General features: G+C 39.5%; 1 protein-coding gene across 1 annotated transcript in view; it reads right to left on the bottom strand.

Moving 5' to 3' along the window:
• Positions 1 to 7,475: 7,475 nt before the first annotated feature.
• The window catches only part of slc2a9l2 (solute carrier family 2 member 9, like 2), a 125,283-nt gene continuing 110,607 nt past the window's right edge, over positions 7,476 to 22,151 (bottom strand). Inside the window, exon 14 of the mRNA XM_042495739.1 lies at positions 7,476 to 7,718. Coding sequence (XP_042351673.1) covers positions 7,476 to 7,718 — 243 coding nt within the window. The remainder of the gene's footprint in view (positions 7,719 to 22,151) is intronic.

Here is a 22,151-nt window from a genome sequence, read left to right as displayed (position 1 = left end):
TAGCTCCTTTGATCTGTAGCAAAACTAAAATAGCGTCATGATGAATATTAATTCTTACTCAACATTGACAATTTTAATTTTATGTCAGTTTTGTTTCACTTGAGGCCCCACTGTGTGAATCATCTGTGTTATTTTCTAACATTTAATGAGATAACACGGGGCAAGGGCTTAAGAATTTAATTGGGCAGTTGGACTATGAGTCATTTACTCTCACTGTAGCACACCAGCTCACATCACACAGCATAGTATGAAGTGATGAAGGGGCACAGGAGACAACACAGTGCCTCGGCTATCACTAAAATAATGAGGTTGTGTTGCATTACTCGCATGACAGATGATAATTATCACAAAAACAACTGTTAAAGAAATCACAGCTATCAGTGAAGGGAAACACTTTCCATTCAGCCTGGTTGACTGCAATGACCCAAAGAAAGAAAGGCTCTCCTCGGAGTCGCGAATATCCAGTTTCCAGAACAAAAAGACACCAAACTCACATCGGACAACTAGCAGCGACCAAAGCACTGCCTCACATTGCTCTGTGTTTGACGAAAATGCTGCACATGAACACACCAAACCAACAGCCAACCAACACATGTATTCTGTGCCTGTGTGGGAGGAAATAACCCTCCACACCAGCAGCAATTCCTACTGAAAAAGTGAAACTCAGTGAGCATCTTGATGCTAGTTAGCCAGTTAGGACACTAAGTAGCTGAGCCAATGTTGAAAGAACTAAGCATATTTACTGCACGCCGGTGAAAAACACAACCATTTGTAAAACATTCCTGCTAAAGAGCTCACTGGCAGAAGAAAAAAAAAACTTACCTTATATAGCAAGCTTGCTGCAACCTCACTCCCTCTTGACTTTAGCCCTTTGTTTACATTCCTCACTTCAGTTTCTCATCTTGTGTGCTGAGCTTAATGTCCAGTCAGAGTGATTTCATTCACCTACAGGCTCTCCTGTCATCGACACCGATTAAACATGCTGAACTGGCAGAAAAAAAGCAGAGAAGAAGTTGTTGAGGGCCACTGATAAATGATGAACCACAGCACCTGGGGGCGAAGAACACTCACCAATAGTCCAATATTGTCTGACGGCAAACCACCGGCTTGGTGTGTCAGGGCCTCTGATGTGCATCTGAAATTAGTGGGAGTGCAGACCAGCAACAGCAATAAAACTTGTGTAGGAAATAAAATAAGGCATTGTGTTTGAAGCAATATTCAAGCCATTTGCTTTTTTAAAACCACAAGCAGAAAACAAACACATTATCCCACTATAAGAGTAGCTTGTTATTTAGTCAGACACAAATTGTCAGCTGTATGTGTTCTGTGCTGTTGTCCCTTTTCTCTCTGGTGTAGATCTGCACAGGTATGCTGCATTACCTGACGAGGTGCACTCGGCTGGCTGAGGAAGGAGGTGATTTAGGCCGTTTCACACAGCGAGCGACATGACAGTGTGAGCAGCGCCGGGCGTGTTGTTTTTTGTTTCGGCGCCCATGTTATCAAATAAGAGCGTGCACACTGCCTGCCTGAGCCTCGTCCGGCGCGTCTCAGCTGCAGCACAGAGAAACGGTGGCTCGCCGATTTTTTACGCGAAACGCGCGCGTTTGTCAGCAGGAATAGACATATATTGACTCTATGCCACTTTTTACTGCAGTTTAAAAGTCCCTCTCTGTCACAGAGATGAGGAAATGCAAAGACGTCTGTTTTACTCCAACTTCCCTGCTTCCCTTTCAAAACAAAAGCCTCCTGGCAGCGTCTCTGTGCACAGAATCCCATTAGTTGCTATTACAAGGCATTTTATTTTGAAACATTTACAGGAATGTGTTGTCGGCAATGCAGGGACTGCACGACTTCATAAATGAGTGAAATTTGCGCTCAGCGACGCAGCAGCGACGTTGAAAGAACGATGCATGTGTGAACACCACGAGCATGAAACACGCTGCAGTTCCGCGAGGCTGAAGGCACGCGCTGCTGACGCGCGCTGTGTGAAAGAGCTCGTGTCAGCAGCAGAGGTGAGAGGCCTCTGGTGTTGGGATTGCTGGGCTTTAGCTGAAAATGTCAAGGAAAACTAGAAAAAAAGCTAAAGAAAACCTATACTTAGAATTATACTTTTCCCCCAGGTCATTTCCTTGTTCTTTTAAACTTCCTTTCTTTGGTTTTTAGTTTAGTTTAGTTTTTTTTTTTTTTTTAAACTAATTTTCAGGTAATTTCTTTTAAATTTTATCAATTGCTTGCCAGTTTTTTGGGCTGTTTCTTTTGTTGATAATTGCCCTCTTCCCATGTTTTTTTTTTAAAGAGAAGACACTTTTCTCAAGTTTAAAAGGGTTTTAAGATTTAAAAACAAAAGCATTGTTTTATTCAATGTGTTTTTATAACCATATTCAATAAAATTATTATCTTTATAAAACATTGCAGTTTTTTTTTCAAAGTCTAATTAAGGGTACAAAATTTTAAACTGGGGGTACAATGCATGCCTTTGCACCTTAATAGAAACAGGCCTCTCAATATTTACCTGAGGCTGTCTAAAGTACTCAATCTTAAACAAGCACCACTGAGACTGAAGGAGAGAGCAGGTGCTTTAGGGGCACAACAGCCTTCTAATGGAACTGCCAACAGAAGGGCCCTTTAGCCAAATCACTGTTTTATTAAGTGCAAAAGTCAACAAAGGTCTTGAAGCTACAGCCACCACTAACATACTAGAAATCCTCACAGTATCAAGAATACCCCCAAACCTTCCTCCCAGGTGACAGGGTTCAAATGATCACCTCTCAGGTCAGCCTGCAAAAAAGGATCATAAGATGAATATACCACGCAAACAGCAAAGCGCCTCAAGATGCAGGTGTGGGAGGCTGGGATGCAACAGGTCAATGTTGCTTTGCAACAAGAGCAGCGCCAGTGAATTATTGTATCAAATTGCAGAAAATAAATCCGACACTGATTACATTTATGTAGCATCCTGGATATTATCCGGACCTTGAGAGAAGGAAAAACAAAAATGATGACAAATGACATAATGATGATTAATATGTTAAAGTGAAGTTAGAGGTCTGACACCGGTAATTCGGATGATGGAGTGATCATTGCTTGTTGCTTTTCTTTTCCATTACCGGTGATCAGATGGGAAATCCAAATCTGGCAGAGAGTGTTGAATGCAGCAGGGAGGGAGAAACCAAAGTGGGTTAATCCTCCTCTGCTGAGGTAACTCAGTTGGTGCAGGAATGACATAGTGGCAGTGTCTAATACACGCCTGCACAAACTGAGACAATTATAATGATGGTAATAATAATGAAAAAATCATGTATACAGGAAAATAATTGTCTTATTTGCGTGTTTGCGAACATCTTATCCTGCATATGATCAAAACATGGATAGAAGGTATAGCTAGGACATTAGTTTGCGTGCATATTGTGTCCCGTAGACTGCATTATAAAATGGTTTACAGAGCATAAATAATGTTAGTGGTTTTGATGACTGCACAGAAAAGGGGTCTGCATATTGAAGCTGTTCTTCAAGTTGCATGACCAGTGTGCAGCCTACTCAGGCAGTCAGCTGTCTGCATTATGAACACAGCAAAAACGCTGGTATTGAAGTTCAAGTGCTATGGGAGACTATGGGGGGCACACAAAATGGCCATTCATCACTGGAATGACACACCTGCAGAGTAAAGAGCCCAATCCTCTGTCGCCACAAAGTACTACTTTAGGATCCGATGGACACACTTTATTAACGGTATCCTCACTGGGGAAAGGTGGACTTGAGATAGGCCAGAGGAGGTACTTGAGATAAGCATAGAGACAGATTGGCTAGAAAGGACATTAAATTGTTTGCTGTTTTATTATCACTATTTAACAGTTATAGAAGAAAATGGTGATTGCTGTTAGTTGGCATGGTGACAACACATTTAAGTGGAGCCATAAGCTGTGTCACAGTCACTTGTGTGAGAACTCTTTTTTGGCCTATTTCATCATCTTCCTTATTTAAACTCAACAAAAACAAAGTAAAACTCACCAGTTTACATTAGTCTTTCCCAGTTAGCTACTTTAAAAGCAAAGCTTTACAAGCTACTGATTACTTCAAACTGGAAAAGGTTAAACTTCAGCAAAGCTGCCGCAGGGAGAAATCTAGACTGGTTAAACAAATGTGCTCAGAAAAAGTGATTCAAACATAATAATGAAAAAAAAAATTGGCAACATATAGGCTAAATATATGTGATATGACAATATAAGAAAATATAATGCAAAAATGTCCCATGCAAAATGCTACTCAGTTGTGGTTCAGCTACCAGCAAGTACAGAAAAATGTAGTAAAACTAGTAGTTTGTAACTAGTAGTACATGTAGTACATGTAGTTCATTATTCCCCAACACTGGTCCTCAGTCCTACAATCACCGACACTGGTTTGGTTGAAATAAACACTAGATTCACAAAGTTAGATGTGAATTGAGATGCTGTTTATCCCTGCTGTCTCTCTCTCTGCCTCTCAGCAGAAGCACTCCCTTGTTCTTCAGAGGCAGCTACGGTAACATTAAACCTTGTTTCAACAAACATGCAAAACAACAACAACAACAGCAATAACTGATGCAGTGATATTTCAAAATAAGGGATTGCTTTTTTGAAAAGATGTCACTCCACTGCTCGTTTTTGTATTTTGCAAAGTTATTTCCGGTTCATACACATGTAGGACTGTTAAAAACTGAAAGCTGTGAATTGAAACCTCCCTTCTCTCTCTTTTTCCATCTTTATAACTTGCCAGAAGAGGCCTTAAAGTTTTTTAAGTGTTTACTAAAAACTTATAATTACTTGTGTTGTGAATGCCAGATAAAAATGTTTTTACACAAAATTGAATAAACAACATGTTCCAAACATATCTCTTTCAAGTAAGCCCTCCTCAGAGCTACTGAAAGCAGGATTTCTATAGCTCCCTCCGCTACGCCCACTTCATACTTTGCATAATGGGAAGATGTTTTAACAACACTTCCTGAGAGGACACCTAAGAGGTTGGACAAAAAGTAATTTATCACGCACAGCGTTGCTCCACAGTGCATCTAATTAAACATATAGTATTTATGTCTTTGTTGCTGGGACTTTCATATTTCATAATAACTCTCCCACTAGCAATGCCCAGCTCAGCTTTCTGTCAATTACCCACTAACTAATGCTGCTGAGAGGATGACTCATCAACAATAACATGCTGGAGTCGAGCTAGGAGAGACAATACTTTCAATTATTATAGTCCTCACTTCCCTGCCTGCTTGCCAGTTGGACAAACATAATCTCTGACGCTAGCTCAACTGATATATCATCAGGAATTAAACTGAAAGTCATAACAAACTGAAATTTCCTCTCTTCTACAACATCATTTGAATACACAGACACCATTATATTATCACACAACTCACACAGCGTTGCAGCTGTGTTTTTATGAGAGGGAGGGGTGTTAGCCCCACTGACAGTGGACTTTGAAATGTGGAGTACATCCTAGTGTGGAGCAAACTGTGACTGCTATCCAATGGCACGCTTGTCTGCCTCTGTTCAGATCACCTCCTCCGCTGGCTCCTGCCATCTGGTGGGAAGTAGCCCTGGCTCCTTTTAGATTTGGAGAGGCTCCAAAAAATTGTCCCTGTGCACTTTACTATGCTTACTCTACTGTCTGGTTTCTCTCTCTCTCTCCTGTTGTCTATATTAGGAGGTTAACCAAGACGTCAGCATTAGGGTTATAATCCTGTGAAATATTTCTCTCCTCAGAAACACGTCTGCCCCCGTCTCATTATGAAGCTGCTTTCGGACGATGACAAAGCTGAAATCTGACCCAGGTGATGTTGCATGCTGCTACAGCTTGTCTGGTTCACTGAGAGGAAAAAACAAATCTGCTTTGAGTTGTCCAGGCACACCTCTGTCTAGTCTTTTAGGAAATTTAGTGCGTCATCATTTCTATGAGAAGTGCTCTCATAGAAATAGATAAGAGTAGAACGGACATTGAACTGTTTGCAGTGGTCATTTGAAAAGTACGAAGGAAAATGGCCATTGTTGTTAGTTGTTATGGTGACATTAGTCAGTGGGGCTGTAAAGTGTGTCACACCAACTAGTTTGAAAACTCTGTTTTATAGGGCTCAACCAAAGAAAATCTTGATAGGCTGAAAATCTCTTTGATCTTCATCCAATAGATTGGTCGACTGTGGAACAAAAATCTGCATGTTATCTATCGATAAACTAAAAACTCAACACAGTGCACTGAGTGTGCTCTGTTTAGTAGCACGGTGTATCCACAAAGTGTTTTTACAAAAGTTTTCCCTATTAAACAGAACTAGATAAACCACCTTGCAGTTGTATTCCCTTGCAAACCACTCAAGTTGCACTTAAAGTTTACATGGATGATTCACACACTGTATTAAGAGACACACACAAATATTTGCTGTAGATTGAAATACTGTAATTTTCCAAAACATTACAGTTATACAAAACATACAAAATACCAAAATGCATTAAAACAAAAGCATTAATTTTCATTTCACTGATCACAGTAAAGCCGTTCTCATTCCCAGGGCGTCAAATACGTCAATGTGACCAGTGGCCCTCGCAGTCTGACATCAATGCACAAGGGCTTTAGTGCCTGCGTAAGACGCACCAGGCTTTCAACTTACTCTAAAGTAAACCCAATCTGTGGTAATATTACCTTCTCGAAGCAAGTGATGCAGTATAAAGAGTGAGAAGGTCAATGTAGACAGAAATCGGGGTGGACGGATGGCTCAAACAAGTGCAAGACTTTCACCCAGCAGACCGCTATTTGTGTCCTGTGTGAAACCAAAAGTAAATGTTGAGGTTTTTTTTTTTTTAATTTAAACTATGTAATGTAGTTAATGTTGAATGGCATATTAGATAATTTCATTTTGGAAGTCAAGTTATGTAATAAACATAAGCCCCTTTCCCATCTGGCAAAAAAACCCCACTAACATTAAGTGGAAAAGGTTACAATCTGCATTTATTCCCTGGACAAAAGACAAAAGTAACAAGATTTATTGGCTCCGGGTCTGAACCGGTCTAAACAAACAAACAAAATAACACCTGCCTACTGCAGAGCCTTGTACACGCCTCTGGTATACTGGCAAAAGGTTTCCTATATTTTAAAATCCATCATATTATTTTGGTCATACTAAATTTAATCCAAACCATGATGGGTTTTTTCAAACCTGAACAAGCAGTTTTGATTCCTAAACCTAGAAAAGTTGCTGAAACCTACATTTCCTGTGAACACTGTAGCAGGTTAATAAGTAGAAACTGACATGTCAAAAACTGACGATAGAGATATGCCTAGAGCGTCGTAGTTTGAAGCGTAGGCCCTCTGACCAAGCTGCCGTATATGACGAGTTGAGATTGAAAACATGTTGTCAAAGTCATTAAATAAATACTGTCAAACAACTAAGACTTTTCAGTTTATATTTCAACCATGCTTCTTCAAAGTAAGTGTAGTTTGTTCAGCTAGAAGGAACTCTCCATCTTAGCAACATCTTGGTCTTTTCCATTCACACCAGGCTTACTGGACAGAACCAACTCCATTTCATGGCTGGGGGAGGGGACAGGGATTTTGTTGATCTTGTTAAAGCTCTGACTGATGTCCATAAATGTTTTGTTTTTGGTCTCAGGGAGGACAACATAGAGGTAGATAGATCCCAACATGCAGACCACCACGAACACCAAGAAGGCAAAGGACTGCAGCGCCTCCTACACAAACAGGAAACACAAAGACAGGAATTAAATCTGTGTTAAGATACAGCTTGCATTTTTTTGGAAGAGCCCTGGAGAATGTGTGAAAATGTGTTGAGCAAAGAGTTAACATAACTCTTACAGTAAAATTAACTAACGACATAAAATTTCATTCCATTATTGTAGATCTTATTTAGAATTTAAACCATATAATGATTACTGCTCTCCATCAAATCCTGCCATTTCAGCCATCCAAAACTCTTATCAACTCCAGGCTTTCGTATGAGGGTACGCCCAAGTCAGGTCTTGTTTGCCTCAGATTTTTGAACAATATATGTATGTGATTGTGTTGAAAAATTCTGATTTACCCAAAGTCTGAAAGCTAACCTTGTCCAGTGTGTTATGCCAATATTAAGGATTAGGGACTGATTTAAAAATACACACTGACTGATTACCCAGAGGGAGATTTGGAGTTGGGGAGAGGGTTTGTTTGTGTGTGAGTGTGTGTGTGTGTGTGTGTGTGTGTGTGTGTGTGAGAGAGAGAGAGAGAGAGAGAGAGAGAGAGAGAGAGAGAGAGAGAAAAAGAGAAAGACTGCAGATTCGACTGACCCTCACTAGTGTGCTGCTGAGCGATAATACTTTGCTCATGAGGGGACAGAACTCAAATGTGGCGCTATGTAACCGGTATTAGAAATGCAGTGTCCAAACAACCATGACCTCAATGAAGAACTACTTACTGCTTTGATTTCAGCTGTTATATCATCACTGCTGTTAGTCTCTGACTCCGTTTTCCTCTGGTGAGTGTATTTCATAATAGCACTTTAAAAAAACCAACAAAAAACAGAGCATCGTGCAAATGCCCTAACCCAGTTTCCATGCCGTCTCTATGACGTAATGCTCATCTGCAAAGTTAGCAAGTTCCTCAGAAAACACTGCCTTTCTCTCCCAGTTGTTATATGAGATGAGTCATGGTACAAACAGGACATTACTGCGTCCACTTCATCTGTCATTAATCAAATTTTGGCAAAGCCTGTGGATTGAGGAGGATGGGACACTCCTATCTTTACGTCTAACAGCACAGAGAACAGGACATAACAGGACCAGACAGTGCAGGAGAAAACAGAAGGTTATGGTATAGGACAGGACAGGGGTAAAGGACAGGAGAAAGTTTAAACTCCCACTGTGGACATTAAAAAAATGTCCCGGTCCAGTGATTGTCCATTGCTGGAAGATATGCTGTCACGGTCACTAGTTTCTGGGCCAAGAATGAGTCATTATTGGTGGTGGGGGTATTAACTGTGTGCTGCTGTGGTGTGGGGTTATTTGCATGTGTGTGGGTTTTTAGAGATTGTGCTGAATGTTCCCAATGGGAGGCACACTCAAGGCCGGCGTCTGCAATGCAAAAGAGACTGAGCTATAAAGGTAACACTGCAAATGTCCGGCCTAGGCTGTTTTATGGATATTATGGATTACCATATTTCAATACTGTTACATTCTGGAAACATGGAAAGACACACAATAATTTAGCATCACAGTTATGGATCATAGCCGTGATAATCCAAACTCATTAGGAACACATACAAACTCACAGCAAACTAATGAATGTTATTGGGTTTGAGGGCTCATTAATCTTCACGGATGTCATCAACAAGAGCTTGTTGTTATTGCCCCTTTTATATTTAAATGTCAATACATCATCGCCTACTGCATTCAGTTCAGTGTTTGAAAAATAATGAAAAATAGTCACAAAATCACTAGCAATGAACCTCCACTGTGATCAATACATTACAACAGATAATTCCGATACATTCATTTCATATTATTGTTGCCCTGTAAAACACATGTACCTCTGAAATGGTGACTGTGTTCATGCATTTTAAAAAAAAAATATTCAATGGGTTTTTAAAAGGAATATTTAGTTCAAAGCTGTGGTAGGCAGCTTTATTTTGGCATCATTGGATAAAAATCACATAATAACCTTTCAGCACATTGTAATTCAAGTGGTCTGAAAGAAAAATTTTGCCCATGACAGAAGACTTGGCCCGTTCAGAGGTCACTTCAGAGATGGAGAATCCTGCAGAGGAAGTTGCTCTTCCAGAATGCAAAAGCTGCCTACACTGCAGAGCAACCCAAAAATAGGAAATGGACTTATCAAAAACAATATCTAAAAGAGAGAGAACAAAACAAAACCTGTCAATATTGGTGAAGATTTTTGGTAATGAGGAGAAAATGTTGCTTATAGTTTTGCCTTGTGCTATACGGAGCCAAAGGCTCACGACTATGGCTTCATGTTCACATTTACAACATTACCTAGACAGTCGCATCACACTGTGTCCTCTGCCTCACTTGCCACCACTACAGACCACCTCACTGAGAGGACAGTGGATTCCAACTCAGCAGCCACAGCAACCTGAATCCAGCCAGCGCAAACTCCAGCTCCAGGGGACCGGACAGCCCAGACGCTGGATCAACTTTCTGTTGCTGCAGCTGCACAGGTACGATTGGGCACTTGGGTTTGCACTGGCCAGAATCTAGCCACTGCAGTCGCCAACCAAAGGTCAGTCTCCAGAGCTGCTGCCTGCTCTCCTCCTGGGGAAGCATTCCATAGCAGCGGGGAGGGAGGTGGAGGGACTGTGGGGTGGCTAGCTAGCTAGTTCTTGTCTCATCTGTGGTCTAGTGAACAGAAAGAGAGAGGGCGAGGCAATGAGTGGCTGACTGAACGTGCTGCAGGCAGCTACAATGACATAAGATGAAATAAATTAATGAATTGGAAACACTAGGTTACTGTCTGAAGCATGTGCACATGTCCAAGGTTGACTGGTGGGAGGGGCTTAAGGAAAGAGAGGTGAGAACTGCAGGAGGAGGGTATCTTTAAATTCAGTTGGTTTTCGTCCTTTTCCAGAAAACTGCCTACCCCTTTCAGAAGAAGGACAGCATGCTTTCTTGTAAAAAGGTGGATTTCACACCAATAAATTATTGTGAAACACCACCAGGCAAGTCAAAATCTAGCTGAAATTAAAAGGTCAGTATTAATCTTAAAAACAGTAATTGACAATCTCACCACATGGATCAATTTAGTACCTGTTCCAGAGATTGTTTTGTCAGTTGGTGTAATCTTCAAACCAAATGCCGCCTCACGCTCGATACTTGTCTGGATTACAAAGTAGAGTGAAGGCTAATGACATTTTCATTTGACAGTAACTGCTCTCATCCGACTTGAAATTTTTTGCCCTGTTAACTCACAGGAATCTCTCATAACAGGTAAAAGGTGCCATCAGTTCTGTCTTAACCAAAAAAATTCAATAAATTTGCTCACAGACTGTGCTCAACAATCATTTGTTTGTATTATTGCCAGCCTATAAATATGGATGTGTGCCCACAGAAAGAAAAAAGAGCCAAGAGAAAAGAAACAAAGGGGCAGGCTAAACAGGAGATCTATGTGGAAATTTGAAATAAGGCTATCAGTGTGGAAAACTGCAAGAGGCTGCAGACAACCAACTGAGTGTGCTTTATATTCAGCTGAGTGCTATGACATCAAGATCTGCCTCAACAGGGGTTAAATGAGGTCAGCTGCTGTCCTGCTGTTGAATAACACGATGATTTCCTCATAGAAAATGTAGGAGGTTACTGTGTCAGGACACTGTGTTGTATTATGGATATGACTATTTTATATACTATTACTATATATACCTTTTATTACGACATACTATTACTATATAGCAATCATATTCTTTGAACACAAGAGAAATGCATGGATTGAACTGAGTTAAAATCGTCCTCTTATGTAGTATATTGTGATTTACTTCAACCTTTGATGTGATTTAATTCATCATCTAAATGGATAATTTGTCTTTCCAAAGCCGTGTTTAACATTAAGCAGAGCAAGCTGCTGCTTTTTAAAATAGACACTGGGATTCCCTTGCAGCTGTAAAGCATAACAATGCTCGCCATTGTCCTGGTAGAATTCAAAGAAACATAATTCAAAGCTCCAAGGCGGGAGGCAATTAATCACTCAATAAACTTGAGGTCAGCTTAAATAACTGCAGACCAAAGGTGGAGTTGGGGGACTACCAGAGACAAACACAGGTTATTGAATCGAATTTGATTTTCTGTATGAAGTGATTGTTTTTTGTTTGATGGCGATCACACAACCATAGAGTGATGCAAGAAAAAAAAAGAAAGATGCAAAAACAAATATGAAGACACAAACTAGGGATGCACCATTATTGAAATTCTGGGAAGATATTGATACCCACGTTTAAAAAGTTATTTATTCCTGAACGGTCATTAAGCCCTTCACCAAACTAACTTTGAATAGGCAGATATTAAGTCATACAAATTTAGGAAACAAACTTTAATATTAACCTTTAATTTTTCACATGAAAAACATCTTTTTTAAAAAGCACTGCTTCAAAAGCTTCTTTAATGCCTATTTTATATTGCTGTGAGAACAGCATGTTCTTCAGATGGTAATGACTCACTTGAACTTTTTTTTTTGGGTGTAATTTTAGCACCACCACCAGAATGGCACCTTATATGGCCACTTATATTGCCTAAGGCAAGCACCACCACTGTGCAGAGGAATACAGTAAAACACACACGGTGTGTAGCATTTTTACTGTAAAATATAGAAATATTTAAAAAATATTGCACAATAAGTGGTAAAAATATTGCACAGTAGGAAACTGCACAGAAATGCTGCACAGTATAAATATGAAGGATATGGATATGGAAATGTACATAAATATATGTGTGTGTGTGTGTGTGTGTGTGTGTTTGTGCAGTCTGTGTGTGTGTGCATGTGCATGTCTATGTCCAGGGGAACATTGACTCATAATCTCTCAATGGCTATAAGCTGTTTGGAGTTACAAATAGCAGCTGTTAATCTTTAGAAGCTGTTTGTAAGGCATTCATTTACTTAAAAAAAATCCAGTACATTATTGCCACAAAAAAGGGCTTTAAATGTAAATTAACACATTTTTACCCTTCTTTTAAACTGTGCTCCAGTCTGCTCACCCGCCATTCACTAGTGTACACCTACCCCCCCCCCCCCCCGCCCAAGAAGCAAGGGTGAGACCTCAGCAGTAGCCTTTCAGGACGGGATGTCACAGTGCCGCAGTGTGCTGTCTGAGGGGGGGACAGGGTCACAGCTTGTTTCAGGTGCCAGTCGGTAACCAGTGACTCACTGCTGTGATCTGGTGTGTGTCTGGGAGTAGGCAGGCCCGACCAAAAAAATAACAAAAAAATAACCAACCAACAAAACCAACACAGCAATATGAATAAAAAAAAAAAAGCCCTCTTTCGCTTTCTGGCTCTCTCACACTTGTCTGCGCCTTCCCCGCCTTGGTTAGCCTTATCTCCCACGCTCTTTGCCTCTTCAAATCTATTCTTACACGTCTCCTGTGGCATTACAACCTCTTTGCGGTATGCCTCTATTGTCTTTTTCTTATTACATATTCAGCTCCACTTCTCCTTGTCCTTGCACTGACTGACATTTCTAGCCATCTGTCTCATTGTACATCCATCAAATTGAAGGAGCAATCTATTTTATCATCACATTACATCGCTCCTTTCTGTCTTACTGTCTGTTCGTGACACAGTGAGTCAGAAATGCTCATATGTTCATTTTTAGATAAATAAATATATAAGCTCACTAGTTCTAATCAGGCATTAAGGAAAGAGGTGACAGTGTAGATAGAAAATGGTAAGAATTATAGTCAGCGTCCTGTGGGTCTGCTGACACTCTCCAGATGAGGTCCCACCACATATAATTGTGAATCTGGCACCTGACAACACAGCGAGCCCCCTCTGATCATTAAAACTACAGAACACTGATATGCGGATAGTGTTACACATATCAGAAGTCACTGTAATTGTTTCAATATTAGTTCCTCAGTAGCACTTTTCTTCTCCAGGCAACACACATCTGCTTTCTGGTAACAGTGTTAGAGAGTTAATTGGGTGCAAAAGGGCAACTGCAAGCTATGAGTGTGAATACATGGAGGAAGTCTCAAAACACAAGCCAGATAAAACAGGATGCTTCAATCACTTATATTTTTTCAAAGGAGTAAGCTGATGGAGAGATTCAATAACAACACTTCCCAGCAATTTAAATATTTTAGAAAATGTTACTATTTGAACAAAGCCAGAGGATAAAAAAATGTTTTATGCTGTGTTGGTGAGTTTTGCTTTAATTTAACACTGCATATTCATTCTCATTTTTTCTTTCTTTATTTATTTATTTTGTAGTATGTATGTTTTGTGTTTGCACAAGAAAAGTGACAAAATCAGCTGTTAATAAATCTATTCAGACATCTCAGCAACACAATCTTTATCAGGCAAAACAGCCTAGTTTTCGTCCACTTATTGAAATGTTGCAATAAATGTATTTCTTTTGCAGATTAGACAGTGTGCAGGAGTTTGTCTGCAAAAAGCTTAGTTAACTTTTTCTCAGTATAAATGTGACAAAGCAGGATGTTTTAATTTTGCCATAGATGATATTCAAGCTGTGTTTTTGTTCTAAAAACATTTTTCTTACAGGTAAAGTAATGTAATGCCTTCCCTAACTGTGGTAAAAGCTGTGTTATTAACATAGGCTAGTAGTCCACGTCAAGGGTGTTGTGCTAGCTAATTGTTTAAACACCGGAGCACACCTAGAGTATGACATGGGTGCATGTGTGCCTGGTTTTATCTTGTTTAACTAATATCTCACTATCATTAAATGTTACCTTTTGATTATTCCAAAAATGACAATGTTTTGCTGCTGTTTCATCATTACGAGTCTGTAATTTAGAGACTCGTAATTACAGAGACCAACAACTTTCATGGTGAAATGTTCTCTTGCACGATACTCAGCGAAGCTGATGTCCTTTATCAACCAACAGACCTTAAAACTCAATATGACAACTTTGACTGTTTCAGGTTTTTATGGCTCTCTTGCATTATGCACATTTTTCTAATGATTGAATCTTAAAGTGCTCAACATATATGAGTTTCTAAGCAAACTGCTTATATTCTATTGCCTCACTTTTTCATTGGTACATGCCCAGTGTTATAGCAGCTGCTTGTTGTAAAACACCAGATACACACAGGACGCGCCTTTCAAAACATTGTTCTACAGCACCACCAGTGGTTAGAAACCTTTAAGCATATGTTGACACCTAAGCTTGAGAAATAACATACCCAGTGTTTTTTAGTCTGTTTGTTTGTTTTTTTGTACCCTGGTCCTGTGTCATCTTTAACAACTGACCAATCTGTGTGTCTTATATGCCATTTTTAGCTATTTTAGTTCACTTTTTTCCTCCCACACATGACAAACTGGTGCAGCTGGCTGAAACAACTATATCAGGTTTGTCTGCAGGGGCTGCAGAAAAACTGAGCAGAAAATATTTGACGGAAGGTCAACCTAACGTCAGTACAATGGCCAGCATGCCGCAAGCAAAGATTCACTCAAATCTCAAACTTCACTGATGACTTGTGTCTAACTCTTTGCTTCTTTCCATGAACCTGTCCTTCAAGTTGTAGTACCACTTCCATTGCCTGTGTGTGCGTGCATGTGTATATGCATTTGGCTGGTCAATGCATGTTGACAGCAAAAAAAAGCAAAGGTCGCAGCAGCGGGGGTGGGCAAGACGTGTAAACTGGATTTACTGGATTTAACTGCAAACTGCAGTCCCCTCTTCCTCCTTCAACCTAATGTTAGCCCTTACCTTTACTCAGTGAAACCTTTCAATGTTTTGGTCACTGTGACTATGTCTTAAAAATGTATTATTCAAAGTTTAGGATTTTTACATGTAATAATATGTAGTATTTATGCCATTTAATGACATGAGCTGTAATGTGAAAACTGTGCATGTGCACTTGTGCATGAACAGAAATGAAAATTACTGTTTGCCCCATTAAGTCATGCTGTAAAGGAAGCAGGTGTACTCTAACTCAACGTAATTAAAATCCCCTGTGTAGTTCCGTCACATTAGCTTTATTGTTGGATACAGCACGGTGATATGTTAATGAATTTCTGGGTTCCTGCTCCTGTTTCCAGCTTTAACAAGGTTTTGTCGTGTGCTCATGTCATTTGTACTTATCCTCAGCAGAATGTGACTGTAACTGAATCCTGCTTGTAAAAGTCCTGATGAATGCCTGCAGCTAAATGCCTACTTCCAGCTACACTGACTAGAGGTCAGACTCATTCCTGGCTAACATAGCCATGAATCTCACGCATGAACACTATTTCTAGGCACAGAGAAGTTCATTCATTCATTCATTCATTTATTCATTAATTGGCTATAACCGCTAATCCTCTTAGGGTCCTGGGGGAGCTGGGGTCTATCCCAGCCTTCACTGGGCAGTGGTGGGTCATACCCTTGACAGGCTGCCAAACTATTGCAGGGCTGATACGCAGAGACAACCATGCACAATCACATCTATAGTCAATTTAGAGTCACCACTTAACCTGATCTGTATGTCCTTGAACTATAGGAGGAAGCCAGAGAATCTGAACAAAACCCTCGCTGACACGGGGAGAACATGCAAACTCCACATAGAGGGGGACCTTCTGTGCCTACAGGAGGTCAATTCAATTCAAAACAAGACTGGAGATGCAGATAAAATCACAAACGGGCGATAGCCTCTGGATTAAACAAAGTCCCAGCAGTAAGAATGACTGAGGAGAAAAGGCACAATAATTGATGACACATACTGAGCCTCATGTAATATAACATTGTATATAATCTTGTGTGATTAACAGAAGCAAGTGAGTGCACCAACACACCCACAGGTAATTCTTCATGCATTATAGATTCTATAATTATCTTGTCTGGTGCCCTGAGTATTAAATATGCAGCAAATTAATTAGTCAAAGTATATTTATCAAGCAGGGACATACATGTGTAGATTTTTGAAGCATGAATGTTTTCATGCATTCACTTGAAGTCAGACAATATTTGAGGAGGAGTCTTAAAGAAAAACGTACTTTTCAGCACAGCAAAGCAGTCTACCTTTAAGTATGTTTCCAAAGTTGGAGATTATTATTAGATTTTAAAGTATGTAATAAGGTATGCTTCAATATGAAGTAAACTATTTGTGTACATGATGCATTAATTTGATCATAAATTCAGCGATATGAAGATGTCATAGTATTTTGTTGTGATAAGTATAACAATTTTTTTGTTATAGACTTTAAAGTGACCACGTGAAAACAAAAACAACGTCTCTCCTGAATAAAATCCCCCTGGAAGATAGAAGCCTTGAACAAACTTCTCATCCTGCACTATGCACTTCCATTATTGTACTTAAATTATTGTTTGCAGACAGACAAAAACAAGCCCCTGGCTTTTTCTGCAAAGGAACCACAGAGTAGAAAGGTGAAGAAGTACTTGAATAAGTTGATATAACTGTAGGTTTAGGAGGACATGAACTTCAGCGTACATATCTATATTTTTTCAGCTCACGAAGATTGAAATGTCAAATGCCATTAGGATCTAATGAGGGACAAGTGGGACGTTATGACTGAGGGCAAAGTTCCGCTATAAAAAGCACAGCTGAACTATATGTCCGCGGCACAGAGGACAATTATAAGTCAGACAGTAAGACTTTGCTCATACTATGAAATATAAAACTATGTAAAGTTACATCTACTGCTAGGTAGTTAGCTTACAATTCTAGTCTTAATGCAATTATAAAAATGTTTCTCTCAGACATTTTCAGATATTTTTCAGTAAATGGCACAATGTGTCACATTAAGACATTTTATAGTGGAATCTGGGTACACAGTTTTATTATTGCTTAAATGAAAGAATATTAACAATTGAGGTAACTATTTGTATGTGTGTGTGTGTGGGGGGGGGGGGGGGTCATTAAAGGTTATAAAATCATAGAGAATTATCCTCTGACTCTACAATTCCCCTCAGCTCTGTGCAGCCTATCTTTCAGCACAAATTGGTTTTATAGCACTCAATTTTTACTGTTTGTTAGATACAGGTGTTATCAGTTGTTATCAGCTTCACAGATATGGGTTAGAAGGGGCATACGACACCAGAAGGCTGATTAGCTCATTAAATGGCCATTATCAGTTGTCATTGAGAGCATAGATTGCGACCTCTGGTGGCACTAAAAAATACAAGTAAAGGAGGAGGTCAGGTGATGTAGTGTAAAAAATGACAAAGTCCATGTACAAAATATGTCAGGGAGGTTAGGTCAAACAAACACAAGACATTTACCAAGGCGACTGCTGTTCATGTCCTGTATGAAACCAAAAGTTAGTGTGACTAATTTTAACTTGCATACATAAATGTGTCAAATTACTAAATAAACATGCTTATTTTAACCCAAACTATGATTTTTTTTCCAAACCAAATCACATAGTTTTGTGCATAAACATATTGAAAACTGAAAGTGAGACCTAACAAAACCACAAACTTTTTAATGGGCTGATAATGCCCTTCTGAACCTGCTAGTAGGTTAAGCAGTCCCCTTCTAAACCACTGGCTCATGATCACTGTTAGTATCCATTTAATCAAACTTTTAAACCAAAAACAAACAAACAAAAACAACACTTACCCTACCACCAAACAAAAGTCATAGGACAGATATTGGCAACTAGCTGGTGAACATAGTGAAGCGCCCAGTAATTAATGAGCCACATATTTCCCTCATGAGTAGGCACCATGGCTTACACTTTGATTTATTTAATTATAACACTTTATAACACTTCATTCAATTTACAATAAGATTACTTAACCTTATACTTTACTTTATTTGACATTATAGCAGTAGTTAATGTAACTGTACTTTATGGCAGTAGCTACTTTATTTGTACCTGTAGTTTAATTTAATTTTATTTAATGCTTTTGTATTTTATTTTGTCACAGTAGTTTATAGGGGACTATATAGACATCTATATCATGTATCCTGATACAGCCTACAAATATTGTGATATTAATTCAAACCTATATATCTCCCAGCACTACCTCACATTCATTTAAAAACAATGCATGTACAAATGTCTAGGGTGAGACACAGAGGAAAAGCCTTAAACATCAACATGCAAACTAGAAAGGAGGCTACTGATTTCTAAATAACATGTCTGAATATCAAACAGCTTGTGTACTACACTATTTTATTTAGGACCTTGGGACATTGATGTATTAGAGAGAGATTGGGAAGGAAAAAGACAAAGACACATAAAGACATAGAAAGGCAAAAGCTATATTTATGGTGGCTTGAACATGCAAAAGGGGTCAAAGGAACAGCAGATGAAGTCTACTCAGTGAATCATTTCGCTTAAGTCCTTGGGAGGAAGATGTGAGTGTACTGCAGAGGAATAGAAAGGAGGAGGACGTAACACTTAAGGTAAGAGGAGACATAAAAGGGGCAGAGGGCTGGGGAACAAGTGCGTGGACAGTAAAATAAAGAGACGTACTTCTGAGATGTGACCATTTCAAACTAAAATGTCACATTGATTTCTCCTCCTTGCAATTCAGGGACAACCTTCATTGCATGTGTATGGTATAGTATTTACTCTGTAAACAGATTGAGCTGATGTATACTATATAGGTCAAGGTATCCATAAAAATGTCAGGTTTAATGTACAGAGTGATGATTCATCTGACTGTGCTGTCATCAGATCATATTTACAAGTACATAACCTGTATTTATCACCTATTGGTCGAGATGAATGAAAAGATTTGACAGGTAGATTTAATGAAGTGTCAGAGTACATCAAAGCACGTTGGATCCAACTCGGTGCAGTTAGGATAAAAGTATACACATTTAAGACTAAAAAACATCAAAAGGAGAGGGAGAGGAATCAAAAGGCAGAAAGGTGAAAATACAGAGTAAAATAGAGTACGCAAACTGTCTGGTACCCCGTTTTCTTTTTCTTCAACTCAATAAAAGCCTTCAATAACGAGCGAATACACATAACCGGGCTCATTATCTTGTCTACACATTCTCACTGCAGATCAGATAAATCCTCCAAGATATTTGTTGCTAGTAATTCCTTCACTTCACTGAGTGTCTTCTTCTTCTATCCTTCTCCACAGCTCATCTAATTAAGTACAGTAGCTTACTAAAAAGAGCAACTGTTTTAGTTTCTCTCTTGAAGCAGCACTTAATGGGTCAAGTCCCTCACGGTGTCTTGGGAATAGTGAGAGTACTGACAAAGTAAATCTGCCATGGAACAAGATTTTCATCAATAAAAACACAGGGAATCTTTTTAGGTAACTGAAATGTATTTGCAGCGTCTCAATGTGTGTGAATTGAACTGAATATTGTGTATTGAATTGTTGCATGAAAGGCTTGAGGGAGTAGCAGGGTTTCCCACACATTCATTTATCTGCCAAGATGTATTGATTTTTAATTTTTTTTTTTTTTTTTTTTGGCGCTGGACCATCATTAATAGCACTATTGGAATATGTATACCGTTTGGTTATTCATTGCACTACACTCCCCGAGCACAGAGCAGTAGAATGCCAAGCACAATGAAAGTGAAACTTAACCGTAGGCTTGAGCAGTATCACAGTATACCTGGGCGTTTAGAAACCCATAAGGTATGTTTTTCAATAAGGCCTCTACCAGTGAAATAGGCAGCTGAACTGAACGACATCGCAACTTGGAGGAAAAAGTTACAGAACTGTAAACAGCCGGCAGCTATCAGCATGAGGAATAACAGCAGGTTTTTTGTTTACATCTATTTTGGTGAATTAAGGATTAATTACAACCAAACTGGAGGTGGTGATTGTTGTAAAAGTGAGCTCACTAACTGGATAACTTATACTGTCATATGCTGTATACCCCGGCAAAATTTCAGGAAGTTAAAAAATATTACATACTGCCCAAGCCTACTTATCATTTTAATGTGCTGGTGCTAAAGACCTATTTTCACTCATTATGCAGAAGCTGCTCCTCACCCCCTCAATACTACATAATTGAACTGCTGCTGAGGAAAAAAATAACACACGAAGACATCTGCCAGTACTACATTCAAAAATCCACCAAAAACTTCAAATTTACACAATTGACACAGAATGATTGTGATGTACTGGATACACAGTACATAAAAGGCACAACATAATGATGAATGAAAATGTCTTTACCCAAGAAGTATTTGTCAAGTTATGGTAAGCAATCTTACTGCAGCAAGCAAAGCTATTTTCAGTCCTGTGGTTGTAAAACAAAGGAGAGCTCTGCCTCCAAATACATGGCTGGTTACACAGTAGCACGGTGCAAGTCAACGAGATGACTCTGAAAGCAAGCACAGTTTCAGAACTGAATGTTATCGAATATATCCTACAGTCGAAATGACCTGCTGACTTTAGATTCCAGTTTAGGCTCTGCATCAAAGAGACACAGCTGAGCTGCTGCTAGATTTCAGTTGTCACATTCTGTTAAGAAGAGGTGAGGCTCATTGTTTTTGTGTTTTACATCTGAAAATTGTTTCTTGCCACAAGAAGACACTGTTCAGTGTAGTTTACTGCAAACAAACAGCTCAGAACATTCTTATAATAACAGAAAGTGAACAAAACAAATGGGATAAAAGCAGCCTAGTTGCAAGGATAATATGTTGGCATCGTACGTTTTTGAAAACCACATAAATGCTTGTATGTTTCAACATATCCGCTATGTGCAAAATGCGCAAATGTCTGTCGTTTGCTGAAATGTACAATGCCAACATTTATCCTGATGATTGGGTTAACAAATCACATGAGCTGCTGATTACAGCATGCACCAGAGTGCCTTTAAGTAATTAAAAAAGCAAAGCGTGACGCCTGCACTGGGGTGTTTGTGCTGTAGATTGCATTTTTATATTCAGATTTCCACACTGAGTTTAAATCTGATCGTCACCCATTTTGGTTCAATAATCATATGTATAAATCCCCAGATTCAGAGGAAAAACAAAATCCAGATATACCCTGATAGCTTGTATTATCCAACCTGAGGAGCAGGCTCACAGGTTTGGAGTGTGGAGCAGCAAGCTTTTCCAGGGACAAGGGGGCAGCACTCCTGTTCAGGGTGAGTCCTCTGCATCCACAGGCTGTTAGCCAGGTTCAGCAGAGATATTGTGGGTATAGGCCACTGTGGATAACCCTTTCTAATCAACAAACACTCAATGCCCTTCTGTCTGGCTAGGAAATGACTTCACCGGTGGTCAGACACACTGACCATCTTCCCAGCCCGATGGTCCCAGCACAGCCAGAGTCACATAGGTCAAGGCACACAGAGGAATTTAACATTTCATTCCCTGGCTTGTAAGAGACAAAATCAAGATGCTGCCAGTTAGTCCCCAACTACCAGCACCATGGAAACTGTTCAGAGTATTCACACTTGCTGCACAAAATGGCACACGTTTCTAATTGGTGTAGCAGTAGGCAAATGATGCGTTGGTCTTCCTGCAGGATATGACAGATGCAGAAAGATGCCTCCTCTGCTGTGCTGCTCCTTGTAGGGGGGACA

This window comes from Plectropomus leopardus, chromosome 2, assembly GCF_008729295.1.
Source record: "Plectropomus leopardus isolate mb chromosome 2, YSFRI_Pleo_2.0, whole genome shotgun sequence".
Lineage (NCBI taxonomy): Eukaryota > Metazoa > Chordata > Actinopteri > Perciformes > Serranidae > Plectropomus > Plectropomus leopardus.
This window is presented reverse-complemented; position numbering and strand designations above follow the sequence as displayed.